The sequence below is a fragment of the Melozone crissalis genome, unplaced genomic scaffold (assembly GCF_028551555.1).
Source record: "Melozone crissalis strain CALT ecotype California unplaced genomic scaffold, PUWL_Pcris_2 ptg000027l_1, whole genome shotgun sequence".
Taxonomy (NCBI): domain Eukaryota; kingdom Metazoa; phylum Chordata; class Aves; order Passeriformes; family Passerellidae; genus Melozone; species Melozone crissalis.
The window spans coordinates 41,841,870-41,865,840 of NW_026535805.1; the positions used below are offsets into that span (position 1 = coordinate 41,841,870).

A 23,971-nucleotide genomic window follows, 5' to 3' on the forward strand; every position below is an offset into this window, starting at 1 on the left:
GAATCTGGACAATTAAAGCAGCATTTGCCTGCTTACCATTGCTGTTCCCAATGTAGAAAATGCTCAATTACCATCCAAATAAAATCAATGACATTGAGGTCAAACTACCAGTAAACAGAGAAGCAGAAGAGCATCTACAGGAGACAAATGGAAATCTTTCTTTCACTTAAGATAGTGCCACTAGAAAAAGCTTTCAGACAAACTGCCAAAATTTCATACTGCATACTGTATTTGAAACATCTTTGTCCTTGACGATGAAGGTGAAATGCTACTGTATTTCTTACTTGACACTGTAAGTGCATTTTTATCAAGAGCAGACTGAGGGATGTTGACAATCTATCCAACTATCAATTGGTTTCCAATTCCTTTATTTTCAGTCTTCTGTTTCTTCTCAGTATTATTCAGAGTTCATAGAGTGACATTATTATATCTATTTTCTGTTTCAGGTACAGATGAGTCTTTCTTCTGTTCTTTCTTCCGTAATTCTTTCTTCCATGTGAGTATTCCCAAACCTATTGCTGACAAATTTGTTTTCTGTCTGGAGGGTTCATATGAAACGTATTATCAGAAGTATCTTGATCTTTGTTTGAGACACGAGTGTTGAGCAGCTGCCTGGCTAGCACTGTACAATGTAATGTGGAAGCATAAACTGCACCACAAAAGCCTAGTCAGGTTTATTAAAGGAACAAAAATGTTACTTAAATGATTTAAATAGCCTAACACCAGCAATTGGCAGAATTTTTTTTTTGTAACATGTTCTGTGCACAATGTTATTGATCTCCCTCAGAAACTTAAAAAATTACAAATATAATGCAACTTTTTGCTATTTAGTTGAAAACTTGCATCTTTTTATATACACCCATATGGAATTAGCAAGGAAGCTAATTAACAAATATTAACAACTGCTCAAGCAGGGCATCTTATGCTCACAGCTTGGCTGTCACAGACCCTTTTTAGATCCTGCCTTAGACACTCCATTTAGGATTGGAAGAGCAAATTCCTGCAGGTGTCTCCCATCTCAGAAAGACTGCAGAATGACCTTGGGACAAGGTCAGACTGGACACCAAACTTGTACATAGATCCACTGAAAAGCAAATTGACCCACTAGTGTTCTGCTACTTAAAAAGGCATCTCTTTGAGGTACTGCTAGAGCAGAAAGAAGCATTACCTTCTACCATATGATTATGATGTTATGCAGATAAACCAGATGTTTGTAGCCTGATATTTTATTTTCTATATTGCTGCTGCTAGATTGCAAGGATTAAGGGGGACTGTAAGAGTACTTTAACCACCAGGTTGGTCAACATTCCAGAAATATGAATTTTGGCTGTGCAGAAAGTTTCCACCCAGCAACAGACTTCTTGAAATTCCTCTATCTCAGAGATAGTACAGGGGAAGTCTGATGTATAAACTTCTTACAAGCCACTCAGAAAAAACATCACAGAAAACAGGTTGGCATGTGATAACTTTGTTTAATGTATATTATCTCATTTTACATTATAATACTACAAACCAATTTTCTTTGAAACAAATCTACAAAAATCTTCATTAATGGATCCTGAAAATATTTAAGTGAGATACTTAATACCAAAGGTATATTTGACATAAGATTTACATAATGCTCCTCCTGACAATCAGAAGATCTATTGAACATCTTTACCACAATATCAAAAACTGACCAATCGTTCAGGTGAAGGAGTATGTATTGAAAAGCTCAACTCATTCCAGCATTCACTTATTGGATTGAAAGCCACTGATCTTCTTTGGGATTCAAGGTAGCATATAATAGTTGCCATGACATGGGTGGTCCAAAGAAGGACACTTTGTTGCCTTGTTGTCTTGTTTACCTTAAACAGCAAACTGAACTCTACTTTGAAGATGAAGCTTCAACATTACCATCACTATCACATCAATTTTTAACTCCTGAATACATACCCTGTGGGGCTAGCCTTCAGATAGAGAAAGCTTCTGGTGCAGATGTAGGCTCTGCTAAAGTTAGGGGATTCTGCTCTGTAACACCCTGTCCAAGCCTGATTACCTGCTGTGTATACTAATGCAGTTCAGCAAGTATTGTACTTCTACCTTTTATTCATATCAATCTCTTTTGGTTCCCCTATTTTTAAACACACTTTTAAATAAATGTGCAGCTGATATGTGTTGTGACATTTATTAGCCATAGAACCATAGAACACGCTGAGCTGGAAGGGACCCATCAGGATCAAGTCCAACTCCTGGCCCTGCACAGGACAGCCCAAGTGTCACACCATGCACCTGACAGCATTGTCCAAATGCTTCTTGAACTCTGTCAGGCTGTGACCACTTCCCTTGGGAGCCTGTTCCAGTGCCCAACCACCCTCTGGGTGAAGAACCTTTTTCTGGTACCAAACCTCCCCCACCTCAGCTTTTTGCCTTTTCCCCAAGTCCTGTCCCTGGTCACCAGAGAGAAGAGATCAGTACCTGCCCCTCTGCTTCCCCTCACAAGGAAGTTGTAACTGCAGTGGGATCTCCGCTCAATCTCCTCTTCTCCAGGCTGAATAGACAGAGTGACCTGAGCTGCTCCTCACATGGCTGCCCCTCAAGGCCCTTCACCATCTTTGTTGCCCTCCTTTGGACACTCCCTAATACTTTAATGTTGTTTTTACATTGTGGCACCCAAAACTGCCCCCAGCACTCGAAGTGAGGCTGCCCCAGTGCAGAGCAGAGCAGGACAATCCCCTCCCTTGCCCAGCTGGCCATGCTGTGCCTGATGCACCCCAGGACACACCTGGCCATCCTGACTGCCGGGACGTGGGAGTAAGCAAATCTCCATTGTGAATGGATTTCTGACATTAATTCTGACCCCCTTTCAGGTCTTTTCATCTTATTAAATGCAAAACACTCAACCATGACCAAACTCTAGGTAATAAGTAAATTCTGTTTCTGTAATTTTTGTGTACTTCAAGGAAAAGATAAGTGCTTGAGTACATGTACATGTAGGAAGAACTAGACCTGGATACAGTGTTTTGTCTGTATTAAGTAGTTTTCAAAATTCACTATTTTTGATGTATTAATAGAACTACATGACCTCCCTTATTTTAATGTCCTAGCTACCTATAATTATTAAAAACCCCATCTAAATCACATTTTAAAACACATCAAAAGGAATTTTTCTAAATTCATTAAAATAAAATTTCTTCTTCTTTGAAATGAAAAAACAAGTAATTTTAACTGCATTCCAATATAGTGTTTTCCTTCACTTGTTGGCGTTAAATAAATATATATTAACATGTACAAAACCAAGAAATTAAATGCACATATTACGCCAAGATGCATCTAAATCCATACAGAACTGGGAAAAATGGGGATAATAACAGTGCCCTTTCTTAATCTAATATTAGTGAAGAACATCCATTCTCTCTATTGCTAGAGAAAGTCAGATGTAGTGCTCATGTAAAAATAATTCAAGGCAGAGTTCTGTTTGGACTGTGAAAATGACACATAAATTCTTTACGCATGGCCATACTGGGATTGAGTTAAAGCCAAACAAGCATCTGATTCTTGCTTTGAATACTGGTTGATTGACTGCTGTTGTAAACCATTTAATGGGACCCACATTCAAAAGGCCACTGAAAGACTGTCTCATTTTAGCAATCTGAGATGTCAGTAACAAGACAAGTTCAAGAAGACAGATTTAAACAATTGTTTGGGAAAAACATATTTACCAAATATACTGGTAAGTAGATTTTTTTTTTGTAATGAGTTATATACCAAATTCCTTAATCATATTCCAGAATAGTCTGAAAAATATTTGTAAATAGCAGAGCCTCAATTTCACCCAAATAAAAAATTTTATACCATGTTAAATGATGCTGTAATTTCTCCTTCTCAATCATTTGGACGCATATAAATAATATTTAAATGCACAAACACATACAGAAGACATTTTATATATAGTTACATACACAAAGTTAAACATAACTATGTGACATTTATTACACAAGGTAATAAATATGATAAGACAAATCTATGGATAAATAAATATGTATAAATGTATTTCATTTTGATTTTGACTGATCTGGATTTTGCAATAGTTTTGCTACATACTTTTTTCCTCTGTACTGCTTTGATTTTTTTGGCAACAATTTAGCTAAGCTAAAAAAGGTGACCCTAAGCACAAACAAAACATTAACAACAACTAGAATTTGTAAGGTACCTGGCATGTTTAAGTATTTAATTAAAAGTCCTCAGAACAATCCTCAAGACTGGTAAGCACTTCCAGCACCAATGCTGCAGCACAAAGAAGTCTCCACAAGGGAAAAACCAAATCGTCACCAAAGCCCTACACATAGTCCTGAAACCAGCACTAACTTCTAACAGTGGTATTTCTGTTCAGACAAATCAGGAAGACACAACTCTGACTTCCAGCATTGTAATAATCTAGCAAGGTGTGAGTACAATGTTTAAAGTCTAACAGTATTCTGAAGACTTATTTTCAAATCTGTGGTACCATTGCAATTCTCTCTGTACATGAATGTAGTCCAAGTAAGGTCACCTCTCTGCCATACCAGAGACATTTCATTTAGCTTTAATCATCTATAAGTACTGTGTCTAATCTGACTTAGTCACACAGCCTGTCTTTAAAGTCAACAGAGAGATGAGCAGCTCTGGGGAGTGATACATCTCACTTATCTTAAACACTCATTTTAGGATGAGAAATGGAATGGGATTCTGGAGATGGATTATTGAACATAAACTTTAGCTGTCAGTGAGAACCACTGCACAGAATTCCTGCAGAGCCAAGGCTGCGGGAGAGACTTCTGTCAGACTCCATGGATCTTACAAGAATTTACTAACACACACTCCAGAAAAAATGGCTTTTCGCACATATAACTCAGAGACGCAACTGACCAGAAGAAAATTATGATGTACTTACCAAAAACAATGGAGGACTCACAGTAGTAGTAACCATTTGGCTGCTTTTTTTTCAACATGGAGCAAAGATCAAAGCGGTGCAAGATCTCATCTCCAAAATAATGGTTTTTGAAATCTTCATACAGACTAGAGTCAATTTTTTTCACCTTTAAAAGGCAACATAAAATTCAGTTAGGCATTCTACTCAGACACTGAATTTTCATATTTAATTCCTATAGTTTGCATTTTAACCATAAGTACAGTTAGTATGGAAAAGTACTTGAAGATGCAAAAGGAATACAGAAATAATCATATGCCAAATCTTCTGTTAAAGGGAAGCACTGTCTACTGCAGAAAATAACAATAAAATAAAAGTGTCATTAGTCCTCCTTTCACCACTTCCTTTTCAGTCTTGTAGGAAACAATTAGACATATACAATGCTACCACTGCTTTAACTTCCAACGGTTTGCAACGGTGTTCATGGAATGTGTAACTGGAAATTATTCTTGCTGTTATCACTGGGCATGCTGCTACAAGGAAGAATCTCAAATGGTCATCAAGGGCAGTTTTCTGAGTCATTAAAATCAGCCCACAGGAAAAAATGGCTGTATTTCTCTAGCACTAGACCTTTTTATCTCAGTATATCTAAAACTTGCTGGGATTTATAATATTGGAATCATTATGCAGTTTTGCAAATATGAAGCAGAAAATAATAAATATTCTATTAGGCTATTTTCAGAAAACATTATTTCAGTAGTTATTTTAAGAGTCAATCCATTGCATCGTCAATAAAAATATATGATCTCTGTAAGAATTCAGTATTTTCTCCTTCAATCTACCTCCCAATAATGCTGTTTACTATTTAAATATCATTATTCCGTGCTAAGGAATACTAGGAGCCTCTAGCAGCTCCAGCCCCTACTGGTGTGTTCCCTACTGCCTGACTGCTGGAGTCCAGTCCAGCGTGTGGGAGCCTCAGTCTTTGATGGATGTACCTGCTGCTTTCACCTCTAGAGACACAAATCCCTGCTCAAAAGACATGGACGTGGCTGGCTACATGGATGCCACTGCCTTCACCAGCATCTGCACATGGGGCTCACAGGACACACAAGTGCAGGTCACTCCTGCCAGGGACCAAAGGACTTTCTCTCCATGTTCACGTTTGTGCATTCCTGAAGCATCATCATGGCCTCTCTGTCCCCCAGCACCCTTGCCCAGATTGCCAGCCTCTCACTGAGCCCACAGGTCTCTCACTTGCTGCTGGCCCAGCTTGAGGTTTGGCAGTGAACACCTGCACTCCCACACACACAGTTTGGGAAGGATAAAGACATTTGCCCCTGGCAATCAGCTGCACAGGTGCGCCCACAAGCCTCATTTTAAACAGGACTGGCCCCTTTTGCAGCCTGCACCGTCCCCTCCTCTTTTGTGTTTTTCCCCAACTTCTCCCCCTACAGACACCCCCTGCATTTGCACAGTCAATCTGCCAACCTCCTGGACCCTCAGCTTTACATCCCCAGCAGCTGCAAAGTCCTGGTTTGCCTGTGGTTTCTCGGCAGCTCATCAGTGTGAAAAGTAAAGTCTACTTTAGAGAAGGTCAAATGTCTATTCATTTCCTTAATCCCTGAAATGATGACATCTAGTGGTGGATGCTTTTTATTTCAAGAAATGGAAATTTCTGAGTCTAAATCTCTGTGGAAGTCTACATTTATTCCATCCTCACAGTAATTACTTAACATTTTATATTCTATGGCTAGACTAGTCCTTATGTACTAAGGTTATTCTGACATCAAATCATCATTCCTTGCTTTTTGGCTGACAGTTCTAGGAAATATAGTTAGACATCAATTAGTAATAAAAAGTGTTCTCAGCCAGGAGAACACTTGTCAAAATGTGAAGCCCTGAGTTCTTCTGGAATGAAATGAAGAAAAGGTAAAAATTACAACTTCACGCTCCAATAAAAAAAAAAACATTTACAAGAGATTTGGGAGATTGCTTGTCAAAGACAGGTTGCTAAGGTGTGAATCAAATGTTGAATGCTCAGGAATTGAGTTGTGCTTGTGATGCACTACTGAAAGGTATTTGGAAAAGCAGTCATGGGAAAACTATGATATTTTTAGTAACTAGAACAATTCCTGGAGCGCAGCTTGCAGTGAGATGTGAAAGGATGAAGCAATGCAGGTGCATGGGAAGGTCACGGCTCATTTCTTAACTGAAAGAGTCTGAAGCAGTAGAGATGCAAGAGAAAAGTTGTTACCACATGGGAATAGTACAGATGCTGATAATAAGTTGTAATGGGAGACGGTGAGAAACAAGAGTACTCGAAGCATTTGGTGCTGGAAGGGGAGGAGGAAGACATCTGCCTCTCGAGGAAGCACTGTAATGGATGATGCCTGTAAAGGACACGGCTGAGTAACATGGGCCTGGAGAGGCATGGCACTTGCAGGACTGCCAGAGCACCAGGAGAATGCTTTTGGCAGCCCTGCAATGCTGGTTTTCCTGCCCGTGTCCCTGGGAAGGTGCAGCCAGCTATCCCAGCAGTTGAATCCCATGCAGTCCCAGTAGCTACTGCCACAGTCAGCCTTGGGACCGGGGGCAGGAAGGCTCCAGGGGTGACAGTGCAGGTAGCAGGGACGCAAGCAGCTCCGGGCTCCGTGTGCCAGAGCCCACAGCCCAGCACAGCACTGGGTGTTCCTCCAAGCGGGGCCCGCCGGCGGCCCGAGGGTCACTCCCTGCGGCGCGTCCCCCCCGCCGGCCGCGACAAGGCCGGGCCAGGGCCGCTGTGGGCGCGGCCCGGCGGCAGAGGCGGGTCCGGGTCCCTGACGGGCCCTCACGACGGAGCGCCGAGAGGAAGGGAAAGGGAAAAGAAACAGCACAACGCCTTTGGGCTGCAGGGAGGCTCAGCCCCTGAGACGAGCTGCCCGTCTGTGTGAGGAGGGTGAGTAGCGAGCAGAGAAGTGGGAGAGGATTGGAAGTGAGGTGCTGACAGGGATTGGTATATCCCATCCCTTATGTTCTTCTATAGAAACTGGTGCTGTGTGATGCTGCAGCATAAATATGGGGCTGCGACCCTGAAATGATGGCCAGGCTCTGGGGCTGCACTGCTGAGAGAAGCCACGGTCAGTGCAGGTGCATGTCACGAACCTCTGAGGGAGGGTGATTTTGTGCATGGATATACATGTCCGTGCATGTTACTGTATTTATGGGTACCTGGGTCTACACAGACTTTAAAAAAATAAAGGATGCAAAGAAAAACTATAAAACTATTTCTGGTAGTTAGCTCTGTTACTCCTTCCTTGGAAGTGGCTGTAGTTACTGGCTCTGTCACTTGAACATTTGTAGTTAATTCCTGGTAGCATCTTAGATTCTCCAGGGTTGGAAGAGTGACTATCTGTTGACTTCCTGTTGTCAATTAAAGTTACTTCTCAGGACCTTTTGCATGAGTTGTGAATAAAAATACCTCTTGCCAACAGATGAGTGCCACATCAGCCACGAGCTGTGTCTTGCCACCGGCACTTGGGCCTGAGCAAGAGGAGCAAGAGAGCTCGGAGACACATATGTCTGTTCTGTGGTATGCAGGGCAGCTTGCAATTACTTACTATGATACAGAAGATTGCTCAGTCTACTTCATGCCCGACATACCTGATAATGAAGACCTCAAGCTACTGCAAAAAGTGATTGGGGAACTTAACCCTCAATGCATAGTGACCAGTGCAAAACAGGACCAGAATATTGCTAAATTCCTGACCAACCTAAGAGCTACTGCTGGTGATAAAGACATAAGAAAACCAGAAATTGTCCTGTTTCCCAACACAGATTTTGGTCTAGAAGTCAGCAAGCAACGGATTCTGTCTAGGCAATTTCCATTTATTCCATCTCATATGACTGCCACAGAGAAAATTCTCTATTTGTCCTCCATCATTCCTTTTGAGAGTCCACTCATGATACGAGCCTTAGGGGGGCTCCTGAAGTTTCTAGACAGAAGAAGGGTTGGAGTTGAACTCGAAGACAGCAGTATAGCAGTTCCTATTTTGGCCTTTAAAAAATTTGTGCTGTCAGATACTGTGAATATGGACCAAGACACTTACTGCGTCCTTCAGATATTTAAAAGTGATATCCATCCTTCTGTGTACAAGCTATCCAGTGGACTAAAAGAAGGATTTAGCTTATTTGGAATTTTAAACCGTTGCAGATGCAAATGGGGAGAAAAACTGCTGAGGTTGTGGCTCACACGACCTACCCGGAACCTGACAGAGCTGAACAAACGGCTGGATGTTATCAACTTCTTCCTGCTAGCTCAGAACCACGAAACAGTCCTCACTCTTCAAAACTGCCTCAAGAATATTAAAAATGTGCCTCTTATTTTAAAGAGAATGACTCTTTCCAACACAAAAGTTAGTGACTGGCAAGCACTGTATAAGACAGCGTACAATGCAGTGTGCCTTAGAGACACGTGTCGTTCTCTGCCTAACACTATTGAACTTTTCCAGACTATTTCACATGTCTTCACTGATGATCTGCACTACATTGCTAACCTGATCAGCAAAGTGGTAGACTTTGAAGGCAGCCTCTCTGAGAACCGCTTCACTGTTAGACCCAATGTAGATGCCACGATTGATGAGAAGAAACGAAAGCTGATGGGACTGTCAGACTTCCTTACAGAAGTGGCACGAAAAGAACTGGAGACTTTGGACTATCAAATTCCCTCCTGTGCTGTCATCTACATTCCTTTGATTGGGTTCCTCCTCTCCATTCCACGCCTCCCAAATATGGTGGATAAGACTGACTTCGAAATTGAAGGCTTGGACTTCATGTTCTTGTCAGAGGATAAACTGCACTACAGAAGTGCCCGGACCAAGGAGCTAGACAGCCTGCTGGGTGACTTGCACTGTGATATCAGAGACCAGGAAACACTCATCATGCACCAGCTGCAGACAAGGATCCTGGAGAAGTCTGAAGTACTTAACAGCGTGATTGAGTACACTGCACACCTGGATGTGCTGCTAGCCTTGGCAGGGACGGCCCGGGAGAACGGCTATTGCCGGCCCCGCTTTACTCACCGCCACGGCTTCCACATCAAGGACGGGAGACATCCGCTCATGGAACTATGTGCAAAGACTTTCGTGGCCAATCCTGTGGACAGCGGTGAGGCTACCAGGCGAATAAAGATCATCACAGGGCCCAACTCCTCTGGAAAGAGCGTTTACTTAAAGCAGGTAGGTCTTATAGTGTACATGGCTCTCATCGGCAGTTACGTCCCTGCAGCAGAGGCAGAGATTGGAGTAATTGATGGGATTTACACAAGAATCCACAGTAGGGAATCAGTTTCTGTAGGGCTCTCCACATTCATGATTGATCTTAACCAGGTTGCCAAGGCTGTAAACAATGCCACAGAGAGGTCCCTGGTACTTATTGATGAGTTTGGTAAAGGCACCAACACACTGGATGGCCTGTCCCTTCTGGCTGCTGTCCTGAGGTACTGGATCAGACAAGGAACACAGTGTCCACAGGTCTTTGTCTCCACTAATTTTCACAGTTTAATGCAGCTAGAACTCCTGCCTGACACACCTCTTCTGGAGTACCTGACCATGGAGACCCATCAGGATGGCGAGGAGTTGATATTTTTCTACCAGATCAAACAGGGCATGTCCACCATTAGTCATGCTGCCAATATTGCTGCATTAGCAGGAATGCCAGCCAAAATCATTGAAAGAGGAGTGGAAGTATCAGAACTGATTCGCAATGGAAAACCAATCAAACGTCTTGATCATCCTTCAAAATGTGATAGGATGGAAAAATGCAAGTCTGTTGTGGAAAAGTTTCTTTCCATAGACCTTGATGATCCCCAGGTGGACTTGGAAGAGTTCATGTCTAAAGAGATCTTGCCTTCTGCAGCCTCAGTCCTGTAGCCAGGATATGTGTAAATACACAGACTGCACCATATCTACCATGGAGAGTCTGGGACTTTAAGGAATGATCACTATGACATGACACCTCACAGGACATTTAGCTTGTAACAAACTGTCTGTAGTTATGTCCTTCCTCCTTCTTCTTCTTGTTTAAACCAAGTTACATATCCCTGCAATATGGTGCATCGTATGAGTGTATGAAGAGGAAGAATTTCAAGAGCCTCTTACAGCTCCTGCATCCCTCAGTTTGTGCATTTTCTGACCCCATTGCTGGAAGCTCAGATTAAAAAAACATACTGCAGAAAAATCACAACACATTGATTTTTCTAACACTGGTCTTAGAAGACTATGAAAGGAATGTGTTTATTGTTTCATATTGTGCCAAAGTGATGGTTTCAGCCATTTTAGGATCAGCATAAAAGATTCCAAATAAATATGTGGCTGAGACTCTTGTACCAACAATTAACAGTTGTCACAATACAAACCACTGACATAGAGGCAATGCAGAGGGATTTAATGGCTCTGTGGCTTTTCTTAAACCAGCTTTTCTGTCCAAATGCCAGAGATCCCAGGGGTTAGTTATAAAAAGAATGCTAGTGGTCAGATTCAGTGGGGACTGATAAATAGAAGTACCTTAGTTTTACTGAGAACTGCTCTCTTCTTTAAGGTTCTGTATGATACAGTTGTATCATATATTACTATGATGTCTTTACCCATGTCTTTTTGCTTATTACCCATGTCTATGCCACATGGGTATAAATGCAAAAATACAAATCTAGGAATTTAGGAGAAAAATTCACATTTTCTGTTCCATTTTCTATTATTAACAGTTGAGGATTAATACCACAAAGGGAGGATTCCCTTTCACTTCTCTTGTCATGTAAAGGATCTTTACTGAACACATTATTTTATGTATACATATGCAAGAAAAAATAGGAGCACACTATACCTCCTGTTTTTAGGGAAGTGTTCAGTGGCACATCTAATCTGAGAAATATCTGACTATGCATGAAGAACAAGTTCTGAGTAGGTCAACAAGTTCAAGGTCCCACTTCTGAGTAGGTAAATAAGTCCTTTAATTGGAGAAGCTGAAGGGGATAGTTAACCAGATAGTTCTTTCCTAATAGACTTTATTTCCCACTTCCATCCTTTATTAATATCTGTTTCCAAGTTTTTTAGATTTAGATAAGCTACCATTGTTAGCTTAATGATATGCCTTCAAAGTGAAAACCTGATTTCTTGAGATCTTTACTAGTTCTGAATTCTCAAACTCTGCTTTGTAAATACAATTTTTAACTCTGGAAAAGTTAAAATCTCTACAGAATATATATATTTCAAAATTACTACAGTTATATTAAGGTTTAAAAAACAGATTTTTTTCCCCCCAAAATAAAACTTTGGTGGAATTTGGATGTCATTGAGAGGAGGGTGACTTAACAGAATATTGTTGCAAATAAGGAAGTTCACATTTAAAAAATAAATTAATACAGTTATATAAAGCTATGGCTGAGAACTATACTCAACCACTTTAGTACTATTTGCTCTTTTATAGGCTTGCTCATGTAACCTTCATCCACTTCCCTTTTCTTGCTTTTCATATTGTTGTAAGATCTGAAAATGCAATTAGACATTGTATTAAAATGTACTGCCAAATAAGTATTCCTTTTCTGATACATATTTTTTTCTTACTGTTTTCTGTAAATGCATGAAACTATCTAAGTACAGGAACACAATGAAAGAAAAAAATATAGTAAAGACTTATGCTTATGCCTCACACTGAATTGACAGAGAAAAATGTACAGATTTTTAATACATAGTATCTTTCTATGCAGTAGATCATATGCATTAATCCAGCATTATAGAGGGCTCAGGAAGATGATTTGGAATGACATTGACCTGGTTCTGTCAGCAGCAGTGAATATCAGAACACAGAAAGGATGTATCCTGGCTAATATTTCATGGAAGGTAGATAAATGTAAATGAAACAACCAACCAGTCAAAAAACAGAAAAAATACAGAATAGCAAAAATCCCACCCTGATTGTCTCAGATCTTTTAACCAGTTAGATCACTGAAAAGCTGATATTCTAGAAGATCAACTGCCATTTCAAGCAAAAGCTTCTGTGAGTTAAAAAATTTAATATCTATCATATACCACCTGCATCCTGTGGCTAAGTCGTTGTTTCTATTTCAGAACAAGTACACATACGCTCAAATTTTCTTGATGTATGTCAAATCTCACCATCTTATTTCTACTTATTTCAAAATACTACTTAATTAAAATGTGCACCCTCAGCATTTTTAGAGATATTTCTAATTAAAATTTAAAGTTTAATTATTAACTTTAACCCACTATTAAGGAAAAATCAACTTAAAAGATTAGTTCTATGTACTTTAATTCTTACTTAAAATATTTTTTCTGAAAATTATTTTCCTAGTCAATGTTAAAGAAACACATAAGACATTCTACACAATGTCAGTAAAAAAATGTATGGACGTATACCTAGTGTTAAATAATACAGAACTACAGATAAATTAGTATGAAATAAAAAAAAGGTACACTAGTATTGCTTCTATATATTTTAACCACAGTTATATCCTATTTTCATGTATTCGTGTATTTTGTCAAAAAACCCCAAATAAACAGGCAAGAAATAACTGCTGGCAAGAGAGAATATAGAAGATATATTAAATTATATTATATACATTTATTAATATAGTTTTTCCTCATTATTCTGAAATTCACCAAAGCGTATTCAGTAGGGAACTAACTGCCTACTATGCATAATCCAAACAGAAATTCTACTGTTTATTTGCTCATTTTCTCCTATACAGTAACAAAACTCAGCAAACACACTCCCTGCATACAATCTGCCCCCTAATGGGAGTCCTGCAACTTTGAACAAGTACTTTTATCCTTCGGTCTTGCCTAATTTCCCAGCAGAAAACAGACCATGATATTACTGCACCGAGAATATCAAGAGTAGTAAATTACAGGACAGGACTGTTTATACGGCACATACATTAAGTATTTCTTTAAAAACCCAGCATTAGTCTTAACTCTTCAGCTGGTTATAACATAGCAAATATGATGCTACAGTATAAACAACACTGTCCATCTCCAAATTAAACTCTCTGGATTGCTGCTGAGTTATGTGAAATGTGAGCTCACCTGCTTACGTAGCTCCGTTGATTTTGACAACTTCATGAAGGTCAGATGTGGTTTAAAAGCTCTTTCATCTCCTGTCATGATCCCCTTTTCTTGAAATATCTTTTTCATAGTTTCTGACAGGAGGAGAAAATTGCATAAATACATAAATTACATAATATAATGCTTAAAATGCGCTTTCAAATGTAATGTTAGTCACAGGTTCTTCACATGAAAGAAACAAGATGATAAGTATTAAAAGGCAGGAAGATTTCTACTTAATTTCAAAGGTACCTATTATTTCTTCAGAGCTTTATATTATTTCATGTGAACATGGATATATTTCATGTGAAATATTTGCAGTGAAATAATGGCAATTAGAAAGCTGTTGATGCAGTCTGATTTTGCTATCAAAATAGAAACTCAACATTAGCACTGTTCAGGAGTCACTCTCAGTAGAAGTGTGGGAAACTTGAGGAAAACTGAGTGTGTAACAGAATTCTCAACTCAGAACCAGTATTCTGTGGTAATTCTATTATCTCTGTTTGTGTAATCTTCCACTCAGACCAAAGGAAATTTGGAACTGAAAGCTCTAAGTTTCGGCACTGGATTTACATGCCAGCATTAGAGAACATAATAGGTGTGCTGTTGATTTTTGCTTGGGTTTTAAAGGTTCACTGTTGCCTTCTGAGCTAATTTCCCAATTTTAATGTACTTTTTCCTGCTTTTATCTGTTTAAAGTCTAGGCCAAAACAACTCAATGATACTGACCTAGTTTACTATTTTTCAACTCATCTGCCCAATGTAATGTTTAATGTCTTGGAAATAAATTTCAGTGCAACTTCTGAATTATGTTCCATGGTTTTATTTAGGTTAAATACTTTCAACATAAAAAAATTCTGTTTGAAAAAAGGTTTAGATAAAATTGAAAAAATCTATGGTAAAAATAATACTGGGAAATAGAGTATTTCTATTGCTGAAAAACAGAAAAACCTTAAGCTTTTTATTTCTTTGCAAGTACAACTTCCAGTTTTTCACCAGGTGTAGGTCTAGCTCACTTATACAATCAAACTAAAATAAAAATAGGAGGAAAATTATCAATCTTACCACATAGATTTAATCAGCCCCTAACAAAACAATGTGTGTTCATTTAAATATATTTTTTTTTTGCCTGATAGTTCAACAGTCCTTTTTTCAGACACCTGGAAGAAACAGCATCACACCGGGAAGCAAACAACACAAATACAGCTGATCTACTTGTATTATTTTACATTTTGTCTGTCAAAGACATTTCTAAATTTACACTAAATCCCCACTGAGCTTTCTGGCTCCTGTATCTATTCTCTGAACAGCACAATTTGGGGACCCATTGATGTTGATGTTCCAGCAAAGGGTAAATCTTATCAGACCCAGGTTTACATTACCATGTGATGTTCTGACTCGGTCTTGTGCATAGCAGTCTTTTTTTCCCCCTCTAAAAACTCCTTTTTTTTTCTACCATCACATCTTAGGCCATGCAGTCTTATCTGACACTCTGTAATTAGGATCTGTGCTGATGAAGATTTGCACCTCTCCAGGTACCCCCTCCTAACTCTGGGAAGAGCTTAGTATCAGAGCAGAGGTTTGCCAATGTGCCTCTGATCCAGGGATGAACCCAGGGATGTCAGCAGGGCAGACTGATCAGACAGTGCTGTGACTGTGTGGGAATTGGGTGGGACAGCTGGGCACCTGCACTTTACCCTGCTGAACAGAACCACTGGCCTGCCTGTCTTTGTTCCGTGCGAAATAGCTTTGTTTGGTATCTGTTCAATGTATCTTTCCAAAATCCTCTTTCATATCTGGCAGTTCCGATCAAGAAAAAACAAAGAAAACCTGAGTCAGAAGAGAAAGGCACGTAGAGAGAGAGACTGCAGTTTTAAACTTAACAGTTTTACTTGTGTGTAGGTGTGTGTCTACACATATTCTCAGGGGCATTGGATTTCTCACACAGCTTTGTCATGGCACAGACACATTAAACATCACAGGCTCAAGACATTGGGCTTGCTGGGACTACAGATAGCCCCAGTCTTGTAGAATTTGACATGTACAGACATGTTACTAGTTAAGGTAACTTATGAACATAATTAACACAATGTTTCCTTCTTCAAAAATAATGAAAAATAGAATGAAATCTGACTAAGGGGAGGGGAAAACAAAGAAATAAAGAGAAATGTTTTCCTGAGAGTACAGGAAGGTTAGAAGATAATGTAATGCTATTAATATCCATGAAGCTCTTTGAAGAAGTGGTTACAAAAAGGGATTTAAAAGCAACTGGAAAGGACACATGGATGCTGTGGGCAAGAGAAAGTTTTAGGCTTGTGAGACAGCATAAAAGTGGATTTGTTGACTGGCAAATACACAAAAGTTAAAGTTTATGATGGAGATTACCTAAACTTAAAGAAATTGGAGGCCAATGATGAGAAAAATAGATAGTGCCCAGGTCTCTTGACAAATAAGTATCCTCCATCTTTCCTCCAGACACTATCATTACTACTTAGACTGAAAAATCAAACAAAATCTATGTTTTCTTTTATTAGCCTCAGGCTGACTGATGTTTGCAGCTTCAAAGTATACCCTAGAAATGTTAAAGCTATTTTTACAAGCTCAATGACTTCCTGGAACAAATTTTTGGACAGCTTTTAGACTGCCTTTCATGCAGTTTGAAGTACTCTGTAATATCACTTTGTACCTCATTTTTATAATGTCAAAATTACTGAATGTCATCTGCCTCTTACACTGGATGCAGCTGAATCCATTAGACAACTCTTTCCCTATAATTAAAATGTAAATGTGGTACATGAAGCTTACTCAGAACCACTTTACATGGGAAAAGCTCAAAAATCCAACAGCTAGATCAATACAGAACAATTCATAGTAAAATTGCTTATTGAGCCATATTCTATAATACAAATGGCCATCTTCTTTCCAAAGACTTCATCAGATACAGAAACATGCTACATATGTAGTTTACTTCCAGACTATTAATTTCTGCTTGTCTCAAAACCATGTCCCTTCAACTAAAAGGTTTATAATTTAGAAACAGTATTCTGTCTTTTTATTGATTTTTTTTTTACTTTTCACTTGGAAATGAAGAAAAGCTGAGCATAGATAACTTACCATTAGAACGATCATGGTAAGCCCTGCTAAAAGTATTAAATTCCTAGAGTTTTTTAAGAGATGGGCCAAAAGATAAGCCAGAGTCAAGCCAGTTTCCCAGTAGCTCCTCCACTGCTCCTTGGTTGTGTATTAGTTTGACTTTTCTACAGTAAGCTGTCACTGTCCCAGACCACTGCCATGTATCAGCATGCCATACTCTCATCAGGAATGTGTATGGCTTGTTCTGTTCCTCTCTATCACCCCACATATATTCACATAAGAAAGATGAGCTCATTCATAAAATAGGATCCATGGAGCAGCTGAGCCTAGCAATGTCAGTACATAAGCTAAGCCTTACAAGACAGCGACAAGGTGATGCTAAAGTCCTAAACTGAGAAAGAAACATAAGTAGAACTTCCTAATAAAACTTTCTTCTTATACTAGCTTCAAGCCATTCTAATGCTTCCTACGAGTTTGTTATGATCACAAAAAGAAGGGAGTGATACAACCTTCTTTTAAACCGCAGAAAACATGTTGCTTCATTTTGGTGAGCTATTTATCAGAGCTATTGCAATTCAGTGTTAGGCAGCACAATATGAAAAAGAATGTAGATTAAAACCTAAAGGCATTTGCTGTCTTCATTTTCAGTATGATTTTAGAGAATCATTTCATAATTTCAGAGAATCCTTCCAGTCCCACCTAACTAAACAACAGCAATTCGGACTGTCACCTTTTTGCTCACTTTGTACAAATCAGTTGTTCTAATGGAAAATTACAATACCTTTGAGTTCCCAATTTTTTCATCATGTGAAATGACCTGAGAGCAACTGACAAGAAGCAAAATTCATTTATCATAGCTTCAGCCATCTGTAACTAAAGTGAACTAAATTAACTGAATTAAACTATTTCCCTAGGCTGCCTGAAGGGAGGGCAATGCAATTCACCCTCAAATGGATGCTAAATGTGTAGATTCACAATTTTTAAAGAAACTCATCATTGATGAGCTTTAAACTATCATCCTTATCAGAATAGACTGCTCCTCTCCAGCCCCATGCCTGCCACTGCTTCTATCTTTTCTGCCAACAGTTATGCAGCTATACAGTCAACTTCATAGGCAAGCTAAATAGGTGAAAAATTAGCTGGCAAAGGTAAAAATGTTCATTTTACCACAGCTGAATTCTCCATGTGGCTGCACAAGGGGTCAGATTGCTTTGGTATGGTGGCAATGTAAGTTTATGCTCAAGTAAAGCTGTAACGTATCTAGAGAAGATGTGACTTGCTTTCCATTTCTCTCACTCTCTAGTGTGAACTGCTAGGAAATCAATTCAAAGAGATTCGACTAAATGCCATTTATACACAACTAAAGTAAAAGAAAATTACTAAGTCAGTTGTACTGCATGTCAGCCTGACTGTTGTACCACAGTGCAGTCCTAACTGAATTAAAATATTTAAGACAACAAATCAACATTTCTTAAAAACAAAGGACCAAAAGCAAAAGAAATATTTGTATGTAAAAACAGAAGAGTAATTTTTCTGTTTGTGAAAGACAAGGTCCCTCTCATGGTCAGACCATAACACACATCTAATCCATAAAATCAACATCTGCAAATCCTCTAGGTAAAAAACCAGGATTCACTTATTCACTTTTATCAGCTTCAAGCAGCATTTGCAATGTAGTTATCAAAATAAAAACCAAGCGTTTCATTACTTTTTCCAAATTAATATTTGCGCTGATTTTGAATGGGTACTTTCTTCATAGTACCTAGTATAGGGTTATTTTTGGGATTTATACTGACAAAGGTTTGTTAGGTCAGGGATGTCTTGGTTACTACTGAGCAGTACTTGCACAGAGCCAAGACCTTTCCTGTTTCTCAGCCCACCTCTCCAGCAAGAGGCTGGAGGTGCACAAGGAGCTGGGAGGAGACACAGCTGAGCCCAAATGAGATATTCCATTCTGTGTGGTATCACCCTCAGCATATATAGTGCTGGGGAAAGAAGGAGGAAGGAGGATGGCATTTGTCTTCCCAAATCACTCTTAGTGATGGAGCCCTGCTGAATCACTGAAGGGCTGAATATGTGCCTGGCCATGGGAAATGGTGAATGAATTCCTTGTTTTGCTCTGCTTGAGTGCATGGAGGTCACTTTCCCTATTAAACTGTCTTTATGTCAACCCACAAGTCTTCTCACTTTTACTCTTCCAACTCTCTCCCCCAAAATGGCTGCGGAAGAGTGAGTGAGTGGCTGTGAGGGACTGAGCTAACACCTGGGACTAAACCTCAACAGTCCTTCAAATATTCTGTGGTGCAGCAAAGCAGAAAAAAGAAAGTTTTTTAAAATGTCCTGTAATTGTATACGCCACTGTAAGCGCACAATTTATAAAAAGACTTTGATAAAGAGTTATTAAAATACTCCTCAAACCTCTGTCAGAACTGTTTAGCACTATTCCTGGTAGGTAATTAAATGATGCTAACATCTTTTAATGGATTTTTGGGAAGTAACTAGGAAATTAGAACAGAAGATTCACGTTAGCTCTGCTTTTCCTGGACTTCCATCTCCAGCAAACCTACATCTACACTGGTATTAGCAGACATGCAATGACCACGTTCAGATGTTATTATCAAACAATTTCTCTTATATAATTTATGGAACTAAATGGTTTCCTACCATTTGGAAGCTAATTTAACTTCATTTATTTTCTATTGACTATGTTTTCAACATTTCTCCTTCATTAATGTACAACACAAAATAACAACATGAAATCAAAATTCACCTTAGAACACAGCAGAAGTCATACATAATCTTGAAGTAGCAAAACAGGGATTCCTTAATAAATTCAACTGAGGTCTTTGTAAAAGGTCAAACCAGCTGCACTTCAGAAATGAAACTAATGAATTGCTAGAGAAAACACTGTATTAATAAAGACTTTTTCAATTTTTCCCTCTGTACTGGACTGCAAAGAGGTAGTGTGACAGCAGCAGTCCTTGCTACTCTGCAAAATGGGTTATTGCTCTATTAAAAATGGTGTGACCTCACATTCCTCAGAACACAAAAGATAATTCATCAATACTGAAAAACTCTTTTAAAGAATCTTTCCAAGGAATACTTGGAATTGCTGGGATAGTTTTAAAGGACACCAATGAATTACAGACAGTACTGTTCTTTGAGAATTTTATTAAATATCTGTAAACAACATAGTTTAAGTATAGACTCATAGGCAGATAAAAATGGGACCAAAACAAGGTAGCATGGAGTCTTTACATCCCATTTACAAATTTGCATTATGTTTTTTACATATACTGAATAAAAAGTTATCAGAGAACAGTACTGTCTGTAATTCATTAACATAACTTTGAAATATGCAAAGTAGGCTAGGAAGTTAATTATGTAGCATTTACGGTTGCTAAAGGTAAATTAATATCGACTAAATTAGCACAAACTTATCTTTGTGCTCCATTCTCATTTTGGTTGTTGAGAAGTCTTTAAAACACTTAAACTAGATTGACAAGTTGTACCTGCTATTTCCTTAAGTAGTGCTGTATGATCATTTTCTGCCAAATTCACAAATCCAACTTGATTTCTGAAGTGATCAATTCCTTGAAAAGACAAATCCACTCTTTTTCCTTTCAGGAGATCATCTACAAAAACTTTGCTGTCTGAAAGAGCACCAACTGCTCTGTTGAAAGAAAAGACCGATGTCAAATATATTTCTGCTGTTAATATTGCTATTAATCATTATATCAATAAATATAACAAAGATTTTTTAGTACCAATTTATTATCTACTGCAGTACTTTTGCACAAATTTCTATCAATACAATTGTTATTATTATTACCACCTTTTTATAAAGGTAAAGTGGTTCATACACTGTGCTATAAAGGCAGACTTAGCAGTGGGTTCAATTCCTAAAAGAGTTTATCTCAGTCCTCAAGGTATACAGACACTAACATGACAGTGTCCCTATTACTTTGTGAATCTCATTTAAAAAAGATGATTACTTAGAAGCATTTTGCTTTCCATCCTTAAATTAATTTTTTCCTGTCCTGATATGTCAATTGAACTAAGATTCTTCTTCAGTCAAAGTTACAACAGTGCTAGTTAAATTATAAGCAGATATGACATTACATATATAATGATAAAATTATATGGAAATTACAATTAAGCTCATGGAGAACTGTTATTAAAAGATGTATAATCTCAATTTACATTTACTTTCTGTAAGAGCTTAGAGACATGCACACTATAACTGCAATAACAGGGCAGAAACCTTTTAATAATCATCTTAATTAGCCACATCAAGTGCATGTAAAATTACATGAAATAATTGTTTTGACCTGCACTGAAAGTGATTTAAATTCTAAACAAAAATCATGTAAAAATTTTAGTGTTTTCTAAAAGATTTCTCACATTTCAGTTTTAATTCTATTCAATTAACTTGAATGTAATCTTTTCCCCAAATTGATGCAGATTTTATAAACGCTAGATGGCAGTAATAGGTTAGAAATGCTCAAAAGAGGTATGTTTACTTTTTCTGTCCTAGCTGGATGAAAGCAATCACCGATTTCGAGGGTAGGTTAAATTATTTCATTGAAGCCTTTACAATTCCAAGAATCTCTACACATTCTCACTGTGTTTAACAAGGTGGACTCGATGTGAACTGTGCTTAACTAGAACCTAGGGTAAGTTAAGAAACACATGAAGGTTGATCACATGACAGAATATCCTTCACTGATAGAGTCCTCTTGTAGTCTTTTCAGAGGGCTTTAATCTATAAGCTAGAAGTGCTTTAGCTCCTTTATAACCATTTTAAACACCAACGTTCCTTGTAAAAAATATTTTACTGTAAGTATAGTCTCTGTCACTTACCTACCCTCCTATCACTGTTAGACAAGCCTGTTCCTGTGTCTTCCTTACATGCTGTACTTCAAGACCTTTCAAAAACACCATCTAATATTGGTTCTGCCTGTCAGATTACTTCACATGTAAGCAGGCATAGATTTATTTACCAACATCAACCTAAAAATTGGTCCAAAACAAGTACAGATATTTCAAATACACTGAGTCAAATTAAGCTGAAGCTTGCAGAGGACTTTTAAGTATTGATTAATGAATGTATCTAAAATCCATCTCTGGAGTTTTTACATGTGAGAACTAGTCCAAAGAAAGTCCATGGAAAGCTCTATTCTTTAGCTGAACAAACATTTATATTTCCATACTGTAGGGTCTGCTGCAGAACTCACTGACCAGCCCAAGTCCACCCAATGAGTTCCATGAAAGGTCAATCCACACAGTGCACTGTGCTTTCAGTTTAGCACTGTGGCATTGAAGATCTAGTTCTACTCTTTACGATCTTGCAAACACTAAAATATGTAGAAAAATAGCTGTCATCTCACTCTGGCTATCTTGCCTTTTGTATTCTATCAACCACTTCATAACATCCAACAATTGCTTTGTAAGAATAATGCCCAAGGACAAACATTTCCACTGAGTCAATAGCTAAAAACACAACAGTGGTATTTTCTTGTTATTCCATATCAAATAGTATTTACAATGCCAACTGGTAATTATGCTCAGTGCAACTAATCCACAGAGATACCCAAAAAGTTTACAAGTACTTTGATCTAAAGTCAAAAAGGAAATAAAAAAAATAATTAAACAGCATATTCTAAGTGAACACAAGCTAGAATTATAGAAGCAATGCCTGTTCTCTTTCTGTATTGTTGTAACATAAATATTGTAGTCCTTAAAACTCACAGTTTCTTTTTAGAAATTACTGAGTTTCAATTTTGATCACTTGTTAGAAAAAGCAATCTCGCAAAAAAAGCCAAACTCAATTCTGCCATTCCTGTTACTTGTAATGCAAAGGTGAGATTCACAGAGTCTTTGACAGAAAATGAGCAAGAAAACCTTGACACTATAATCTCATAATTAGGCATTTACTGCAAAGGCAGGCATCCTGATTTCTAGCACCTGATCCCATGACTATGCACAGTTAGCATAGAGTAGAACTTCCTGGCTTGAAGGGAGTGCTGTCATGAGTCTTGATTGCTTGTTTTCTTTCTACTTTCAAAATTTCACACTCTTGATTTCATACAGTCCTACAAAAAGAGATGTATAGTGTATTCATGAAGGCCAGACCACAGTCAGTTAGGAAACTCACATGGGAATTGCAGGTCTGGATTCCCTTAGAAAGAGTGGCCTAGAATACAGATGTTCCATTTTCAGGGTGAAAGCTGTATGTACTAAAATAGCATACAAAGGGCTTTGTGCTGAATTGAATGTTATGTTTAGCACATTCTTATCACGCATTTGACTTCAAATAGCATTCAACACATTTCATTTCTGTATAGACAGAGGCACTATTGTGCAAACACAGTTGAAAAACTGTAGATATCTAAGTAACTCAATGGATCCAAACCTAAGGATCTGTGAACTCTCAGATGCCCCGTTGACTAGCTGCACTTTGTTTGAGAGATTACTCTCCCCCTACATTACACACAGGTTTGTTTGCCAGCCTGGATCTTGGTTTCTTTCCATTAACCTGGTGTCAAAAATTGGTGAAGCAAGAAGAAGGCAAATTCAGCATTTTACTCCCAGCAGATCTTCCAGAAGATTAAACAAAAACCATCAGTTATGAATTTTTATTTTTAAATCTCATTAAAAAGAACATGCAATCTAGAATACCTGAGGAGAGCTGAGCTAGAAACCTATAGGAGGCATCTGGCCAGGAAAGGGGTGAACCTCTGAGGAAGCTGCTGCTGACTAGAGGACAGTTCTGAGTGCCTGGACTGTAGAGTTCTGCTGGGAGAGGCAGAGAAGAACTCTGTAAGTCAGTGCTTCAGTGGCATTCAGACAGTGAAAGCTGAGAAGGGGCTCACAGAGTAGTAGAATATCC

The 23,971-nt window shown here is 38.4% G+C and overlaps 2 protein-coding genes across 4 annotated transcripts in view; one reads left to right on the plus strand and one right to left on the minus strand.

The window, feature by feature from the left end:
* AKAP7 (A-kinase anchoring protein 7) overlaps window positions 1-23,971 on the minus strand; it is an 80,199-nt gene that overhangs the window by 44,090 nt on the left and 12,138 nt on the right. For all 3 annotated transcript variants that reach the window (XR_008483193.1, XM_054279536.1, XM_054279535.1), the window contains exons 5-7: window positions 20,592-20,752; window positions 13,969-14,081; window positions 4,913-5,057 (exon numbers count right to left, since the gene is read on the minus strand). Coding sequence is in view for 2 of the 3 variants with exons in the window: in XM_054279536.1 (XP_054135511.1) it covers window positions 4,913-5,057; window positions 13,969-14,081; window positions 20,592-20,752 (419 nt within the window). In the remaining variant the exon portion in view is untranslated. The remainder of the gene's footprint in view (window positions 1-4,912; window positions 5,058-13,968; window positions 14,082-20,591; window positions 20,753-23,971) is intronic.
* MSH5 (mutS homolog 5) lies at window positions 8,362-10,797 on the plus strand. Its single transcript, XM_054279534.1, has one exon. The coding sequence runs from the start codon at window positions 8,362-8,364 to the stop codon at window positions 10,795-10,797; it is 2,436 nt and encodes an 811-aa protein (XP_054135509.1).

Bases quoted from the DNA above. Each gene is read 5' to 3' on its own strand.
- MSH5 (XM_054279534.1), top strand. From the start codon at position 8,362: ATGAGTGCCACATCAGCCACGAGCTGTGTCTTGCCACCGGCACTTGGG.